Source organism: Gallinula chloropus, assembly GCF_964237585.1.
Source record: "Gallinula chloropus genome assembly, chromosome: 17".
NCBI lineage: Eukaryota > Metazoa > Chordata > Aves > Gruiformes > Rallidae > Gallinula > Gallinula chloropus.
The window spans coordinates 14,742,452-14,760,602 of NC_140102.1; the positions used below are offsets into that span (position 1 = coordinate 14,742,452).

General features: G+C 58.4%; 1 protein-coding gene across 1 annotated transcript in view; it reads left to right on the forward strand.

Annotated features, from left to right (window-relative positions):
* The window catches only part of OSBP2 (oxysterol binding protein 2), a gene marked incomplete at its 5' end in the record, with an annotated part of 108,444 nt that extends 104,072 nt beyond the window's left edge, over window positions 1-4,372 (forward strand). The window contains 3 exons of the mRNA XM_084272273.1: window positions 102-286; window positions 1,011-1,231; window positions 1,441-4,372. Coding sequence (XP_084128399.1) covers window positions 102-286; window positions 1,011-1,231; window positions 1,441-1,583 — 549 coding nt within the window. The 3' untranslated portion in view covers window positions 1,584-4,372. The remainder of the gene's footprint in view (window positions 1-101; window positions 287-1,010; window positions 1,232-1,440) is intronic.
* Between the last annotated feature and the right edge of the window lie 13,779 nt (window positions 4,373-18,151).

Genomic DNA, 18,151 nt, shown 5'->3' on the forward strand with positions numbered 1-18,151 from the left:
TGCCATGTCCAAGTCGGGGCACGCAGAGGGGGCTCTGCCTCCCTGCACCTCTCCCTGTCCCTTGGGTGCTTCCAAATGCCACCAGAGCCATCTCCTTCCAGGTGACCGGAGTGGTGAGCGATGCTGATGGCAAAGCCCACTACGTCATGTCTGGCACGTGGGATGAGAAGATGGAGTGCTCCAAGATCGTGCAGAGCAGCCATGGCAGCAGCAGCACGGAGGGCAAACAGAAAACTGTGTACCAGACACTGTCTCCAAAGGTCCTGTGGAAGAAGTACCCCCTCCCGTGAGTCCCCTCGCTGCACGGGGGTTGTGTTTGGGGTGTTGCATGGAGCCTCGGTGGGATGGAGGGGGGCTGGTGTCATGGGGACACAGGAAGGGGATGGCACTTAGGCAGCTGTGTGGCTTCTTCCAGGGTGGGAGTACACAGCAGGGGTGGGGGCTGGGGGGGGCAGGTCCCTGCAAAGAGGGGTGGCTCTGGGGCATTTGGGCACTGGTGAGGTTTGTTGGGTGCCATGGCAGGGAGATACATTGGCTGCTTTGCCTTACTGGTGGATCCCAGGTTGTCCCATCCCAGCAGTCCCTTTAGCTCCCAGGGAGCAGCCATCTCTCCACAGACCTGCAGCAGGGCTGTTAGTGGGCACCAAACCTCTCCCCAGCCAATGGCTGGTCCCTGCCTTGGAGATGCTCCCCTGGAGCGGTGCCCAGCTTGGTGCCACCAGGTCTGCTGTTGGGGACCCAGCAGCTCTTGGGTGACACTGTTCTTTGTCTTGACTGTGCAATACAGCACTCAGAGTTCATAGGCTTGGCTGTTAGATGGCATTGAGGTGTCATCAGCCCCTCTGCTGAGAGGGCAGAGTGCCCTGAAGGGTCTCTGCATACCTGGGTTGAGGTGGCAGGAGCAGCATCAGCGGGGCCGGCTGGGACACGAGGACACCAAGGACTGAGGAGCTGTGCTGGAGACCAGCACCACCTCCCCTATCCTGACCCCCTGAGCTCTGTGTCCCCAGGGAGAACGCTGAGAACATGTATTTCTTCTCGGACCTGGCGCTCACCCTGAACGAGCCCGAGGAGCGGGTGGCCCCCACCGACAGCCGCCTGCGGCCCGACCAGCGGCTGATGGAGAGCGGCCGCTGGGACGAGGCCAACGTGGAGAAGCAGCGGCTGGAGGAGAAGCAGCGAGCCGTGCGCCGCAGGAGGGAGGCCGAGGCCGTGGAAGCTCTGGAAGAAGGTGACCTCTTTTGGGATGCCAGCAGGCAGGGACCGCGGCCGTCCCTCGCTGCGGGGCGGGGATGCGGGGAGGGAACCCCCGCCGGGGGGGGGGTTTGGGGGATGAGGGAAGGGCTCTGTGTCAATTTGGGAGGCTGGGGGAGGGGTGAGGGGGGGAGGATGGGACTTGCTGGGAGGAGCACCCATCATGTGCTGCTTCTTCCTGGGCAGGCAAGGACTATGAAGGCTACATCCCGCTGTGGTTTGAGCGCAAGGTGGATGCCCTGACCGGGGAGCTGATCTGTGTCTACAAGGGCGGCTACTGGGAGGCCAAGGACAAGCAGGACTGGAGCATGTGCCCTGACATCTTCTGAGCTGCTCTGCTCACGCCAGGGGTGCCCGGCCCCGCGTGCCTCAGCTCACCGGACAGACAAGAGGGACAGCGAGGACACGCTGGCAGCGTCCAGCCAGCAGTCAACAGGGCAGAGACATCCCCAGGGGCAAGACATGGAGAAATGAGAAAACAAAATCTCAACAGGGATTCCAAACCTATTTTTTTATGCACTAATAAATAGCATCTTTTCCCTTTTTTTTTAAGGATGGCTTTTCCAGCCACTAATTAGGAACGAGGACACGGGAATCTGGTTGGTTTTTAGCCTGCCATATTTATTTGCTGTCAGGAGTTGCTGCCTATATCTTTCACTGCCTTGGCTCTCTAGCAGCTGAGACGTCGACTTCCAAAGATGCTCGCGTTGTGGGGATGCTGTGCATTTGTGTGAGCTCTTTTCTTTGCCATTTTTCTTTCTTTTTCCCCCCATTTGTGTGTGGATTTTATGGAAGATTTTTTAGTTTTGGGTTGTTTTGTTGTTTTTGGTTTTTTTTTAAAGAAATCTGCTCCTGGTTCAGGTTCCTTCAAAGATGGATGTGAACAGCCCTGAGTCCTGCTCAGAAAAACTCTCTCCAGGGGCTCTAACGCTTGGTCCTGGGGGCTCCTGGCAGTTCTTGCAGTGCCCAGTCATCCCAGTAACACCAATCAGGATGTTTCACTTGGTGACTTTTCTTTTTTTAACCTTTTTTTTTTAAAAAAAATCAATTTGGAGCTGGTTCCTGCAGTGTGCTGCAGGCTTAGAGCCACCTGGAACGCGGCGCTGTGTGAGAGTGATTCGAGTGAGGGTTGGTTTGGTTTTCCTGCCACCACATCCAGAGGGGGAAAGGGCTCTGCTGAGGTCAGGAATGCTGGGCAGAGGCAGAGGGAAGAGGTTGGCAGAGCAGCGATGCTCCAGCTCCGGGTCCTGTCTCCATCCTGCTCCGTCTCGCTGCAGCGCAGGGACTGGCCTGGACCTGGGTGCGGGGGTGTGGGCAGCATCTCTGTGCTGAGCTCTGCCCGAGGCTGTGGTGCTGCTGGGATGGAGCCTCCCTGGGTTGCAGCCCAGGTCCTTGGGCTCCCATCCCTCTGTCTTCCCACTGACCCCCCCAAGCACTGGATGGGGGTCATAGGCTGAGCCCGGAGGGCGCTGACAGCGTGGTGTCCAGCTCCAGTCTCTCCCCTCCCTCCTGGCCAGTCACTCCCAGGAGCAGCTCTAGACTGTCACTGCAGCAGCCTGAGCATGGGGAGCCCCATGTCCCCCACTCCCCCCTCCTGCCTTCCCTGCCATCCCATCCCTGTGGCCCCAGACTCACCGGGAGGAGCGGAGCAAAACCCTGACCATGATCGGCGAGGGCCGGGAGCGAGCGGGGCTCAGGCTCCAGCGGGTACCCGGGATGAGGATGGGGACAGTGTGATCCTGAGGATGGGATCTGCTGGGCCAGAGAGTATCATGGAGACCTGGACACCCACCTTTGCCCCCTTGGATCTCAGTTTTGGCATCATTTTCTCTGGATCATCATATCAGACTGACAGCTGCCCCCCGGGGGGCGGCGCAGAGGCCACCCCGAGCCGGGCATCACATCCACCTTGGAAGATAATTAGCAATAATGAACTTTGAGGCAATGGTAACTGGAATACCCAGGCTGCACATGGGACACTTATGCAATCAGGTTCCTCAAGTCTCCTCCTGATCTGCTCCTCCTCCAGCACCCCAGGCCTGGCACAAACCTCCTACGACGTGACAGTAGTGAGGGGCACGGGAGTGGCAGCACCCACTGATTCCCATGTACCCCTGAGTCTTATTTATTTGCTTCTAATTTATATATATAAATATATATATATAAATATATATATAAAATTATTTTGCTTAAATTTCTATGGTACCACAATAGATGAAAAATGATGAAGACAGAAGTGTCTGAGTTTTTATAGCCCCAGCACCGTTCCCCTGGGCTCACCCGGCGGTGGGGCTGCTGTGGGATGGTCACTGATCCCCAAAGCTCCAAAATCAGGCTCACCCCACTCACTGGGGGTTCCAGAGCTGTTCCCTTCCAGGGATAAGGCACTGAAGGGTGGCTCTTGGTGTCGTACCCCACGTTGGGGAGCGTGATGCTCCGAACCCAGAGGTAGAGCAACTGGTCTGGAGGGTCTTTGCTCCTTGCAGCCCCCTCCTGGAGGTCTGCTCGTGGCTTGGCAAAGCTGCTGCAGCTCTTCAGCGTGGGGTGTGTGTGCTGGCAGCCAGGATTCCCCAGGGGGGAGGTTGTTCCACTTGATGCTGGGGTCAGTCCTGTAAAGCCAGTTGTAATCAGAGCCCTGAGAAACACCTTATTTCCTGCTCTGCTGGGTCAAGTGTTGCCTGGGAGCCTGGGGAGCTGAGAAGCTCCTCTTCCCACAGCAGGATCCGAGCGTTCCTGGGGTGGAGGAGAGCAGGGAGTGAGGTGTTGCTCTGGAAGGGCTGGCACCAAGGGTGCTGCTGGGCTCTGGGACCCCTCAGAAGTCCTCTCTGATGTACCCTCATTGCTGCATCTGTCTAGAAAAGGTCATCACTGCCCCTGCACAGCTTAGCAGAGCTTGGGGAAGCGTGAGGAGGACCCCCCAAAACCCCAAATCCTCTGGGTTTTAGGCTCCTTTTAAATACCACTCTTATCTTCCAGAGATCATCTAGCAGCAGCACGTAACCAGAGCACCATCTCCTGGTCCTTCTGTTCCCCTGAGAGGATTTTAATGTCATTCCACTGTAAATGCTGTTGAATGTATTTCTTTTGGAACAATATATTGTGAGTGATTCCCTCTTCTCCTACACCCTAATAAAACTTGGATTTGGGAGTTTTAAAAGCTGCAGTGCAGAGGTTGTCACTCAAGGCTGCAGGTTGGGGGGGGGTGTCTTGCAGGAACCCCAGGGTGGGTGAGCTCTGGGCATGCACAGGGGTCTGGCAACGTGGTGGGTGGCAGGTGGGGTGACTGGGGAGGTGGCCCAGAAGGAGAAGGAGATGGAGAGATGGCCCAGGGGAGGAGGTTGCCCAAAGGAGGAGGGAAGCAGGGCTGTGGGAGGTGGCCCAGAGGACAAGAAAGTCCAGGGGAATGGTTGTTGGGGGAAGGAGAAGGATGAGGGGGAAGGTTGGCTGGAGAAGGAGATGGTCCGTGGAAGGTGGCTCAGAGGGAAGGAGGGACCAGGAGAGGAGATGTCAGAGCAGAGGTTGTCCAAGGCAGATGTCCAAGGGAAGGTGGCCCAGGAGTAGGTACCCATGGAAGGATGTTCTTCAGGAGAGAGAGTAGAAGGAGGACCAGGGAAGAGGTTGCTCAGGGATGGAGAAGGGCCAGGGGAGGAGATTATCTGGGGATGAGATGTGCCAGTGGAGAGAGGTTGGACAAGGGAGAAGATGGTTGACCAGGGGAGAAGGGCCAGGGAAGGAGGAGCAGAAGAGGTGACTGTGGGAAGGGTGCCCAGGGAAGGGGTTTCACTGGGGATGGTGGGAAAGAGATGTCACAGGGGGTGCTGTCCAGGGCAGAAGGTGGCCCAAAGTGAGTGGTCCAGGAGAGGAGGTCCAGGGGTGGTGGCAGAGGCTCCAGGGCTGTGGAGGTGGGTAGGGGAAGCCCAAGGCAGGCTGAGACTGGCTGGCTGTGGCGTTGCCAGGTGACAGGCACGCACAGCACTCCCTGTCCTGCCTGTCCTGCCTGCCTCCTGTCCCTGTGTCCTGTCCCTGTGTCCTGTCCCCGGCCCAACTCAGGTGAGCACAGGTCAGGGCTGGGCTGGGGTGGGGGGCCCCGGTCCTGGGAACCCCTCAGCCCATGCCAGCAGCCTTGCCAGGCTGGGGGAGCATCCCTGCCTGCTCTGGGGGTGCTGGGGCCGAGGGCATCTCCACACTGACGACAGGCAAAGCTCCTGCAGACCTGCCCATCACCCCGTGGGTCCGGGCAGTGGCTGGGCTGGGTGCGTTCACTCTGAAGCCTAATGACTGCACAGGGTCTTCTAGAGCCTGTTAAGCCTCAGCCTGCCTTGTGCTGCAGGGGCAGCAGGCCCAGAGCTGGAGGAGGCTGCCAGAAACTCGGTAAGGCTTGTGCAGGTGCCTGACTCAGCACCCAGGGCTGGGGGTGCCCAGCTCTCCACCAGCTCCCCTGGGGCTGGGCATGGGATTGTCCCAGCCACTCCGGGCCCAAGTCTGTCCAGGCCTCTTCCCTCCTCCCTGCAGACCTGGAGCCAGAGAAGCAGCTGGGATTAGCAGGATCCTGGGAATGCTGGGACCATGGGCTGGGCCTCGCTGATGGGCAGAGGGGTGTGGGTGGGGGGGGTCACAGTGTGGGGCTGAGATGTCTGGGTGCACAGGTACCACCCAGGGGACAATGTAGCACCAACCCCTGGGTGCTCCTGCCCTGTCCCAGGGTGAACTTGGCTCCCCCTGCCCCGTGCCCGCTCTCCCCCCTGCCAGCAGCACAGTGGGAGGGTGCAGGGTGACATTTCTCCCAACCCCTTCCCCCAGTGGCTCCAGGATGGCTGGGGAGTGGGGACAGGGCAGCCTGGTGCTTTCTCAGCTCTGCTTTTGCTTTGCTTCCCCCCTGCCCAGCCTGACCCCCCATCCCACAGGCTGATGCCTCACCGGAGACCAGCAGATGCTCTGATGCTCAGGCTGGGGGAGGAGTGGGGGGGGTGGGGGGGGGTGTTGCAGCTCCTGCTGTTCACACAAACCAGCAGAACACCACAGAGACAGAAATAGCAAGTGCCAGGAGAGCAAAACTGCCCTGGGGCTGCAGAGCAAATGTTTCAGATGGGAGGAGCCAAGAGGGGAGACCTCATGGGGCTTCCTGCTGAGGGGAGTGAAGGGGCAGGTGCTGATCTCTCTCCTCTCTTTGGGGACCTGGGATAGAACCCAAGGGAATAACATGAAGCTGTGACAGGGGAGGTTCAGGCTGGGTGTCAGGAAGAGGTTCTGTACTGAGAGGGGGTCAGGCACTGGCACAGGCTCCCCAGGGAAGGGGTCACAGCCCTGAGCTGGGCTGAGGGCAGGAAGTGTCTGGACGATGCCCTCAGTGTCCTGCTCTGGCTTGGCTGGGCCTGTGTGGAGCCAGGAGCTGGGCTCCATGGGCCTGATGGGTCCCTCCCAGCTCAGGACATGCTGGGATTCTCTGTAGTTTGGGCCCAGGACTCTCCCATCAGGCAGTGAGTTCCTGTTTTTCACCACAGAAGAGCCACCAGCTTCCCACCCCTGCGCCCTGCTGCCCCGGTGAGCCTTTGCCCTGAGCTGTGCTGCCACCTGAGAGCATCCCTGGGGTGAAACATCACCTGAGGTTAAAAAAAACCACCCAGAAATTGTGTCTTTTTCTTTTGGAAGCAGCTGAGGTTGGGGCTCTTGCTGGAGAGGGTGAGATGCCTTCGCTGCACCGGCCGCTCCCTGGTGAGAACAGGCACTGCTGGCACCTCCAAGCTGGTTCAGATCCTCCTTCCCATCCCTGCTCACAGCTCTCTGCTTTCCCACACAGGGCTGGAAGGACACCATGCTGGGTGTCCCCAGGGTGACACCAGCCCTGTCCCATGGGAAGAGCACTGCTGGGGGCTGGCTCAGCCCCTCAGCTCCCAGCACAGCCCAGGGGACTGGAGCAGCTCCAGCTCTATCTGCACAGAAGACTTTGCTGCCAGGTTTCAGGAGGGCATGGTGGAACCCCTGCTGTTCTCTGAGGAGGAGGAGGAAGATGAGCTCTCTGGGGATGTCCCTACTGAGGGGGATAATCCTGGGCAGGGCAAGTCCTTGTTTCCCTCAGGGAGAAGGCTGGATGTGCTGCAGCAGTTGGCAGTGGAGCTGGGAGGTCGTCTCTGGCGGGGCAGCTCTACACGTCTGCTGAGGAGGGAGAGCCTGGAATCTCTGGGAGAGAGGATTTCCCAACTGAGCCAGAGTGGTCGGGGTCCCCAGCCAGCCCCCTCCTCTCAGGCAGCCCTTGGCTGGGATGTTTCTCCCCATGGGTGTCCATGCTCTGGGGAAGACCCGTTGGCCATCACCATGTGTGGTGCAGACCCGGCTGCTGGGCATCCCCGGAGAGCCCCAGGCATCTCTGCTGGCAGAGGCAGGGCAGGGGCAAGGGGGGGCTCTGCCAGCCGTGGTTTACCAGGGGTCTCAGGTGCTGGGACCAGGGGACATCCTCCCAGAAAGCCCCTGGGCCCAGGACAGCAGGAGCCACCGACTCCCCAGGGCCGGCGTGGAGGGGACATCACCCGTGCTGTGACTGATGCAGGGAAGGACAGAGCAGGCAGCAGGCAGGGGAGAGCTCCCTGCTCAGCCCACTGTGAGTCTGGGCTGGCTGAGGGGTGCTGGGGCAGCGCTGGAGGAGGGTGGGAGACCAGGATGGAGCAGGAGGAAGGGGCAGGGCCGGGCCAGGGACCCTCTCTTGGGCAGGTGCTGTGAGCTGTGTGCAGGGCAGGGTGACAGGGACCAGCCCCAGTTGCTCTTGGGGTTTTTCTGGGGGTGGGGTGGGGGGGGTGGGGTGGGCTCTCCCCCAACATGCTGCTTTTCCCCACAGGTACCACCATGGCAGTGGGACCCCCTGGTCCATGCAGAACCTGGGCAGATGTGTCACCCTGCCCAGGAGGAGCAGCGAGGTCCTGGTGCCAGCGTGGGAAGCAGAGCACTGTGCTGCCCCTCACGGTGTGTCCCCAGCCTGGCTGTGCCCTGCTGTGGGGGACAGTGGGCTGGGTGCTCCTGCTGCTGGGAGGGGGGACACAGCCCTGGCCATGGCAGGAAGAACCAGGGGATCAGAGGGGATGTGGCCAGGAGACTGAGGCTGCCTCTTGTCCTTGGGGGTCCCACGTGGTGGATCCCTGGGTAAAGGAGCAAAGGAGGTTGTGACCCTGCTTCTGGCTGCCACGGGGCAGCCGCTGTCACTGCAGAGGAGCCAGGAGCTGAGGTGGGAGCTGGGACCTGGTGTGATGGGCACTCGGAGCAGAGGGGACAGAGCCAGGTATGCCAGGGCTGCAGGGACAGACCCTGTGCTGAGGCTGGAAGCTCAGGTGGTGCCCTGGGAGCAGATGGTGCCACAGGAAGCCCAAGAGGGTCCTGGATCCCAGGGTGCTGGGTGGGTGCTCTGTGTGCTCTCTGCTGGGGATGTGGACGATGCTGTCCCTGCTGCAGGGCTGGCCTGGTGCACGCCTGGGACACCTGCTGTCAGGACCTGAAGGACATGGAGAAGATGGTGAGATGTCCCTGATCTCAAGGTGGGGGCTGGCCAGGCACAGCCACAGGTGGCAGGGATGGGTTGGGGGGGTGAAGGGGGCTTCAGGCAATGGTCCTGGGATGCCCAGGGTGGGCTGGGGGCAGCAGGATGCAGGGGGCTGTGATGGCCACAGCCACCAGCTCTGCTTTTTGGGGAGAAAAATGATGCTCCTGGGCATGATGTAAGGGCCTGAGTTGGCTCCTGGAAGAGGCAAAGGAGGGAGGAAGGAGGTGGAAGAGGGGGGGGCATTTCCTGTCTTGGCAGGGGCAGAGGACCTGTGTGGGCTGCCAGGAGGGGCCGGACAGGGAGGGAAGGAGAACATTGACTTTGCAAGAAGAGAAGCTGGAGCTGCAGAAGGTCGGTGTTCTGGCTTTCCAGGGGCCCAGGGTCATACCAGAGGGACCCTGGGAAGGAGCACATCCTGTCAGAGGCCAAGCCCTGTACCCGGGCACACGTGTCCCATGGGAAGCATTTGGTGCTGCCTAAAGTTCTAAAGAGCCAAACTGAATCCATCTGCAGGACAGCTTTAGTGAGAGGTCGGAGCTGTTTAGAGCATCATTCGTTGGGGAAACCACTGGCATGGCTGTACCAGACTGGGGCCACTGGTCTGCAGGTCAGAGGGTTCCCAGGGAGTCAGGGCAGAGGCAGGGAGCTCCAGGTCCTGGCTGCAGGCAGGAGGAGCAGGCAGGGCTTGCAGCTCCACAGGTACCCAGTGTGGTGATCCCATGGGGTGCTGACCCCACACTCAGGACCATCCCCAGCAAACCTCAGCCATCACCGGGGGGGGATCATCAAAGCTTGGGGCAGGCTGAGGCGATGCCACCCTGGCCAGGAGGGACTCAGACATCCTGCATGGAGCCTGCCCTTTGGGAAGAGCCTTCCCAGCCCTGGAGGGGTGGTGTGGGCTGCCAGAAGGGCTGATGTGACCCCCAGTTTGTCTTGCAGAGGCTCCGGGAGCTGGAGCGTGGCACCCGCTGGCTCCTGCAGCAGAGGGAGGATGCCCTGTGCCAGCTCCGGGCTCTGCTCCAGCAGGAGAAGGTGGCTGCCCTTGGGCAGCTCCAGGACACCCTGGGACAGGTCAGAGAAAGGAGTAGGAAGGATGAGGGATAACTCCAGCTCAGCATCCTGCAGCTGGATGAACACGGTGACCCCCCCCCCCCACGGGGTGGGATCAGCTACCAGGACCCCCCCAGGGGATGGGCATGTCAGCCACAGGGAAGGGAAGCACAGCAGCCCAGATGTGCTGCTCCCCTGAGGTCACCCAGATGTTTTGCCATGAGAAGGGGCTGTGTGGGGATGGTGGGAGTCTGCCAACCACCTCGGGCAGTGAGCTCAACAGGGTCTGTGGGTGCTCCAGGGCAGAAAAGAGGTGATGCCCTTCTGGGACACTCTGTGCTTTGACCTGTTCAGGCCCAGTGCCCTGCTCAGAAACTCTTGGCTTCCAGGAAAGGCACCCAGTGCCACCTTGGGTGGCACTGGGTGCCTTTCCTGGAAGCCAAGAGTTTCTATAGATGAGGCTGGAGGACTTGGGCTGTTTCTATAGATGAGGCTGGAGGACTTGGGATGTTTCTATTTGTGAGGCTGGAGGACTTGGGCTGTTTCTATATGTGAGGCTGGGGGACTGGGGGCAGATCTGGGTGGTGCAGGTGCTGCTGTGACCCATCTCTCTCCTGGTCACTGTCCCCCCCAGGACGGTCCCACGGCGAGCGCCCGGCTGCGCCCATGGCTGGAGCACCTGGTGGTACCAGGGCAGGTTGGGTGCTCAGGGACCACCTTGGCACACTCAGGTGTCCCCCCTGACAATGCCACAGGGCTGGGGCAGGACCCTTCAGTGGCAGCAGCCAGGTGGGTCCTTTACCTGCAGGATGCTCCACGTTGGCCAAGCCTGGGTGCTGTGCCCTGCTGCCCCTGGGGCATCCTTTATGGAGGAGCCACTCTCAGCCACTGGCCCATCTCCTCCAGCTTCTCTCTGATGTCCCACAGCCACACACCCCGTGTCCTTCGTGGCCTCCAAGAGCAAATCCAGCATCACCATGTGGAGCTGCAGAGGGAGGATGGAGCCCAGGGCCCCGCTGGCTGGAGGAAGAAGGTGATTTGAGGGGGTGAGGATGAGGGTCTTGCCCTGCACAGCTGCAGGACTGAAGGTGTCTGACACAGGAAACCACTAAGGTCCTTCTGCCTGAGGTGCACAGCCCGGAGTTGGTAGCTTTTGGTGACTCCCTTGCCCTGTCTGCCCCATCCATTGACTTACCTGGGGCACTGCTGGGCTGGCAGCCCCACTGATGTGATCCCTGACAGCCATCAGCCCTCGGATGACTCCAAAGTATTCATCCATGGAGCCCATGTCCTGGGGCACAGGGCAGTGAGGTGTCTGCAGCAGCTCCTCTCCAGCCACGTGTGGACCCACCCCCTGTGTGGGCTGCAGGCAAGGGGACCCTCCTGTGTCTCTCTTCATGTGCAGGAGCACGAGCAGAGGCAGCAGCAAGAGCAGCTTTGCATGGAGAAGGCAGCAGCTTTGGGAGCCCTGAAGGAGCAGGTGAGTCCTTCAGGTCCTGCTCCAAAGCTCCTCCTGGCTGGAGAAGGGGGCTTCAGGGGCTTCTGGTGGTTGTTTCCAGGGTGGACTGCTCTGGTCAAGGTCTCAGAGACCCCTGGGGACCTCCCTCTCACCCCCACAGTCTGCCTGAGCCAGCACTGTCCTGTACAGTGTGCATCACATCTCCCCAGATGTGTGTCACATCTCCAGGTGACCTGGGATGCAGATGTGCTCAGTCACCCAGGGCCACTGCCCCGTGGGTCCCTGCCTGGTCCCTGGGGACACCAGTAGTTGGAGGGCAGGGTATGTGTGCCCCTTCCAAACCTGGGTTGATCCTTTCCTCTCTTGTACACAGGGACAGCAGGAACATCCTCACCTCCATCCCACCTCCTCCTCGTGCCTGAGCATTGTCCCTGGGCTCTGCCAGCGCAGCTGCCTGTCCCTGGGGCTCCTGCAGCATCTCCAGCACTGCATGCAGGAGCTGCAGCTGGAGAAGACACATCACTTGGGTAGACTGGGGAACCAGACTGCCCTGGGCACGACAGCAAGACAGGAACCTGGGCTGAGGGACTCAGTTCCTGCCACAGCCAAACAGGAGGTGCAGAGCTCCACCATGGAGCGTGCCTGGTGGGAATAACCCTGCCAAGGGGGCTTGTTTCTAACTTGGAGACCTTCAGCAGAGCCCATCACCACCATAAAACTGTGTGTCACAGGGTTAGAGGTACCAGAGGCATTTGCTGAGGGACCTGCTGGGTGGAGGGCCTTGGGAAGTCTTCCCCTGAGTTCACCTGGATGAGGCACACAGGATCCTCACACTCCTCTTCCCACTCAGCACAGCTCTCCAGATTCCAAGTGGGTCAGGGGTTTTTGGTGGAAAAACATCTTTGGATGACTGGCTTCTTCACTGGGCCAGGATTTTACCCTCTGAGGGTGAAGTTACCCAGGGAATGGAGCTGCTGGGAGGGTTCTGGGCACCCTCCTGCCTGTCCTTGGCACAGCCTGGACCTTTCCTGACATACTCAGCTCACCCATCAGAAACCTCCTCTTGCTGGTGTAGGAACAGGATTCAGTGCAGCTCAAGGTCAGGACATGGTGATGCTTGAGATGATTTAGGAGGTGGCTGTCCCACAAAAAGAAGAGCACCTGCTCCACTGCTGCCCCCCCTTCTCCCTCCCAGCTGCACCCTCCTTGACGTGGCTGGGACCAGATTTTGCTGGAACAAGGCTATGGGAGCAAGCTGGCCAGCCCAGTCTGTAGCTCTCTCTCAACAAACTGGCTCTGGGATGGGCCTGAGTGCAGAGACAGGGAGATGCTGGTGGCCCTGCTGTGATGCTGGAGTCAGGGGGGGAGCGTTGGGCTGCTCTGTGGGGGCACTGCTTTCCCCACACATGACCTCTTCTCCCCAGGCATTGAGGGGGAGAAGAAGGGGCTGCAACAAACCCCAGGTGTCACAGGTATGGTGTGAATGTGCTGTGATTCCAGGGGGAAAGCTGCTAATTCCTCAGTAAATAAAGCATTGCATGGTCCTGATGGCTCTTGAAGCTGGTAAGTGCCCTCAGGCAATCAGGACCAGCCTGCACAGCCAAGTTGACCCTGGGAGGGCTGTGGGCAGGATTGTGTAATGGGGAAACCAGTGGGGAACTGTTCTCTTTAGGTGCTTTCATTGAATACTGGAAAAGGAGAAACCTGTGTCTCAGTCCCTCACACACCTCATCAGAGGGAACCCTGGTTTTACTTTGCAAGGGAACGTCCCAGGAGAGTTTCTCTGTGTGCAAGGGGAAAATGAGGCTGCCTTGCAGTGCTTTATCACTGTGCCTCCTTCCCAGGGAAGGGAGGGGATGAGAACTGAAATATCTGCATGATTTCTTTTCAATCTCTCTCCAGAGAAGGAGACTCCACACCCCCTGGGCAGCCTGTCCCAGGGCTCCCTCACCATCACTGGGAAGTTCTCCCCCATATTGGTGTGGAACTCCCTGTGCTCCAACTTGAGGCCATCGCCCCTTGTCCTGTCCCCACAGACACTGAGAAGAGGCTGCCCATGTCCCCCTGTGTCCCACCCTTCAGATATTGATAACCAGTGATCAGATCCCCTCTCAGGCTTCTTCTCTCCAGGCTGAACAGCCCCAGCTCACTCAGCCTTTGTCTCTGTCTGCTTCTCCAGTGAGGGCTGGGGGGAGTTGGGGGTGATGGATGGAAATGGTGATGGATGGATGGATGGATGGATGGATGGATGGATGGATGGAGGGATGGATGGAGGGATGGAAGGAGGGATGGATGGATGGATGGATGGAGGGATGGAGGGATGGATGGATGGAGGGATGGATGGAGGGATGGATGGAGGGATGGAAGGAGGGATGGATGGATGGATGGAGGGATGGAGGGATGGATGGATGGAGGGATGGATGGATGGATGGATGGATGGATGGATGGATGGATGGAAGGATGGATGGGTGGATGGATGGATGGAGGGATGGAAGGATGGATGGATGGAGGGATGGATGGAGGGAGGGATGCTTGGAGCTTGCCTGGTAAGAATGCTTGGAAGGGGGATGTGAACTTGGAAGATGCTCAGAGGAGATCCAGAGCTGAGGTATTCTTTTGTTCCTCTCTTTGAGGACCCATTGGTGTGAAGAAGCAGCAATGGACAATGGAAATCCAAACACTCTTTGCTCACACTTTGACCTCTGAACTCTCCTGTGCTGAAGAGCAACGTGGGCAGGGGGTTAGGACAGGGTCCTTCCCTCCCTGGAGCTGCCACCTGTGCTGGGTGGGTGTCAGCTGGGCTGGAGATGAGCCCCCTTTGCCCTCCCACCCATTTTTCTATGGATTTATTTCTAGACCAATGAGGATGTTGGCTCAGAGTGTCGGGGATGCTCAGAAAGGGATATGAGCCTGCAGAGAATGGGGGAAAACAAAACAGAGAAGTGCTGTTCCTTCCCTGCTCTGTGCTGCAAAGAAAGGTCTTCATGTGGAGGAACCTCTGGCAACACAGCTGCTTTGGTCCCCAAGGAGGGCACGCTGCAGCGATGTTGCCTGTCTGGACTGCACCTCCTCCCACCCACCACCTTTTTTTCCCCATTCCCCACTGCTCAGTGGAAGCTGAAGCATCTGTTTCTGTCTTTGCTTCTTTTTCTTGTTGTTCTGCAGCTTGGGATGAAGCCATGCCTCTCTCTTCACAGTGACTTTGCATTCCTGTGCATTCTCCTTCCACGGTCTCCGCTGCACAAACACCTGGATTCTTGTTTCAGCCCAGCAGGTGAGGGAGCAGAGGGGAAGGTGGAGGGTCCTGTCAGCAGGAAAACCACCCCAGAAACCTTTTGAGCTTGCCAAAAGCTTTGCTTGCCAGTGGCAGCTTCTGCAGCACCAGCAAATCTGCCTGGGGCAGAGACTCCAGCTATGTAGCAGTGTGAGATGAGCTTTGCCAGGGCTCAGCACTCACTGGTCACTGGAGGATGCTTTTGCAGAAGCCCTGTGAAGGAGAAAAGCTTCAGCCACAGCCCACAGCTCATCCAGCATCACCAAGTTCACCAAGGGGGGAAAAAAAATCCCAAAGAAGAGCTTTGTCTGGATCAGACAGTATCTGCTGGGCTACAGTCAGACTGGTGTTTCTGAAGCTACAGAGGAGAAGGTTCTCTGGAGAAGAGCATTTCGTGGTTTCAGTAGCAGCAGGAGCTCTGCACTGCTGGTGTGGTGCACAGAGATACCCCCCCTTGCAGCACAAGTTGGATGTTTTTTTTCTTTGCTGGTTCTGCCTGCAGAGAGTCTGCCAGAGAAACTGAGGTTTTCAAGGTTAGTCCTGAAAAATCAGCTGGGTGGTGGTCTGGTGGGGAATCATCTGCTTGCTGGGTTTGGGGAACAGCCACTCCATGGATGTGACATGTCCCTGGGGCTGTGTCACGCAGAGGAAGTGTTAATGGGGGTTTCTTGGCCATATCTCCATGTATAATTTGTTCTACAGAGGAGCCTCTTCCTCCCTTTCAGCTTTGGAGGTGGCCATGGGATATGAGCTCAGGCTGGGGTGAGCTGGCTCTCACTGAAGCCCCCCCAGACATGTCCTCCTTGATCTTCACCTTCCCTCTGGAGATGTTGCAGTGGACCACCAGCTGGGTGGACATCCCTGCCTGTGTGGGTTTGCCATGTGCTGTGGGGGCAAAGCCACCCAGATGATAGCTCCTCTTCTTTAAGCCAGGGGTAACAAACATCCTCCTCTTTGTTTTCAGGGGCTGCACGGATGTCACCCATTGCAGGAGGGTGCTGTGGGGTTGGGAGGGGTGGGATGGGGAAGGGGAGGGCTGCTGGGCTGTGTCTGTGCCCAGAGGATCAGGGGTGGTGTTGGGGATACACAATCTGGGCACACAGCCCTGGGTGCTGGGTGTAGGGGTCAAGATGCTGCTGGGTGCAGCATCCCAGATGTTGGGGTGCAGCTGGTGGGGGTACACAGTCTGGGTGCACAGCCTGAGGTGTCAGGGTGCAGGGTACCAGCAGCTGGGTGTGGGACCTTGGCTTGTTGGGTGCAGGGTCCCAGGTGTCAGCTGCAGTGTTCCAGACATGGGGGTGCACAGTGCATGGGCATGCAGGGCCCTGGCTGTGGTGTGCAGAGTTTGGGGGAAAGGCTCTGGGTCCATGGCCCTGGGTGCAGAGACCTGGTGCAGGGTGCTGAGCCCACACACCTGGGTGCTGGTTCCATGTACCCAGGGAGCTGCTCATGCTTCAGAGGAGCCCAATACCTGAACCAGAAAGTTGCCATCCATGGACTCTAGGAGTCTCCTGGATCTCTTGCAGCTCCCTGGGTGGTTCTCCCAGCAGGTATCTGGGTGGTTGAAGTCACCTATCAGGATGGGGGTGCCTGTGAGCACGATGCCTCTTGCAGCTGAAGGAAGAAGGGCTCATTGGCAGGCTCCCCTTGATCAGGCTGCCTGTATCCCCTGAGCCCTATCACCAGTGCAACTCTTCTGTCCCCAAAGCTCCTTGCCTTGTGTTTCCATGTCCAAGGTCCTTTGCATACTCCTCCAAGGTCTGGATTTGGTTTTTGTTCCAGCAAGTCAGGGGGATGAAGTGGGACACAGCAGCATCCTCTGCAGGAAGATCCTGGGGTAATTCCTGAGGGTTATCTAAAGCAAAGGGCAGGAGAGGGTGGACCAGACAGATCCTCAGGGCAAGGAGGATTCCCCCAGCAAACCCCTGAATGGTGTTGCCCATAGGAACAGGGGCCCTGTGGTGGTACAGGGATAACCTGGCTGTGCAGGTGGGAAATGCCTTCTCTGCAGAAGCCCCAATGACAGCAGCTGCTGGGAAGAGGAGGGGCTGGGGAGGACCTTCAACCCAACTTACATTTATTAATGCTCAGATGAGTCCCACCCAGGGGAACTGGCAGGCATGAGGCTGTAGGAGATGTGAGTCAGGGAACACGGTCCCATAACCATCATGGGGTGCAAATCTGGGAACCCTCTGCAATGTCCCAGTGCTGTGTTCAGGCCCTGTGGGCTGGAGTAAAACTCCCTGCCAGCTGAGCTGCAAAGTGGCCCTAAAGCTGGTTGGGGAAGACTTCGTGTGACTCATCTAAAACTTGCTGAGGCTTGCCAGGTCCTGTAGACCAGTGCCAGCTTTGCTGCCAGTGAAGATTTCTCTAACCACAAGCAGGTTCCTGCTGTGTTGCTTCACAGGCTGTAGCTGTGCAGGGAAAACAAGGTGTAGGGTCTGCTGGAGTGGGAGTGAGGGTGTTGCTGTACAGCTGAAAGGCACAGCCCTCCCGCTGTGGGTGTGGGTTGGGTACATGTTTGTCTCCAGCCTCAGCAGTAAATAACAGTGTTGCTCTCCTCCAGCAGCATGGAGTTTACTCCATGGATAAGAGATCATTTACAAAGGAGAGGGGGGCAGGAGGTATATGTGTCAGAGATGGGACCTATCGATGTGCAGGGAAATGATGAATCTCCTTAAACCTCTCAGTAATTCCCTTTACTCCTACACTGCAGGTCACAGCCCACTCATCTCTTACCAGAGCTGCTCTGTCTGCAAGAGAGTCACTAATCATGGAGATTTAACCGTGCTGAGGGCTGTTCCATGGGCCTGTCAGGGTGTGTTTTCACTGCGGAGACGAGCACCTGAGGTGATGGACCAGCAGCAGTTGAGCACCTGAGGTGATGCACTGGCAGCAGTTGAGCACCTGAGACAATGGACCAGCAGCAGTTGAGCACCTGAGGTGATGCACTGGCAGCAGTTGAGCACCTGAGATGATGGACCAGCAGCAGTTGAGCACCTGAGGTGATGCACTGGCAGCAGTCATACACCTCTCCTGCCCTGGGGCAGTGTTTTCTTGCACAAAAAGCTGCTGTGCTGGGGCCAAGGCTGTGCTCTGGAGGCATCTTTTGCAAAGGGGGCTGAGATGTCTGATAGTCTTCCCATGCCTCATGGACAGACAAAGCTCACCCCTGTCTGCTGGAACACACCATGGAAACGTGCCTTTGGGAAGCAGGGTACATCCCTGTGCCCTTGTGACCTGCAAGGGACCTGTTGGGACAGGCCACAGCTCAAAGTGCAGATGCACATGTCACTGAGATTACAACATGGTTGTTCAGCTTTGCACATGATTTTCTTGGGCTGGAGGAGATGTGCAGCACTCCAGCACTACTGGGAGCAGAGGAGATGTGCCCCAGCCCAGGCTCCCACTGGACAGCAACCACGAGCCTCTTTCTTTGGCTTTCAGGGCTAATGACAAGGAGATGTGCTCATTACAGGAGGGCAGTGCAAGGAAAGGGACTGGGCTGAGCCTGCTTGATGACTGTGCCAGAGTTGAGGTTGAGCTGTAAGTGTTGAAGATGCAGGAGATGTAATGAAGCTGAACACAG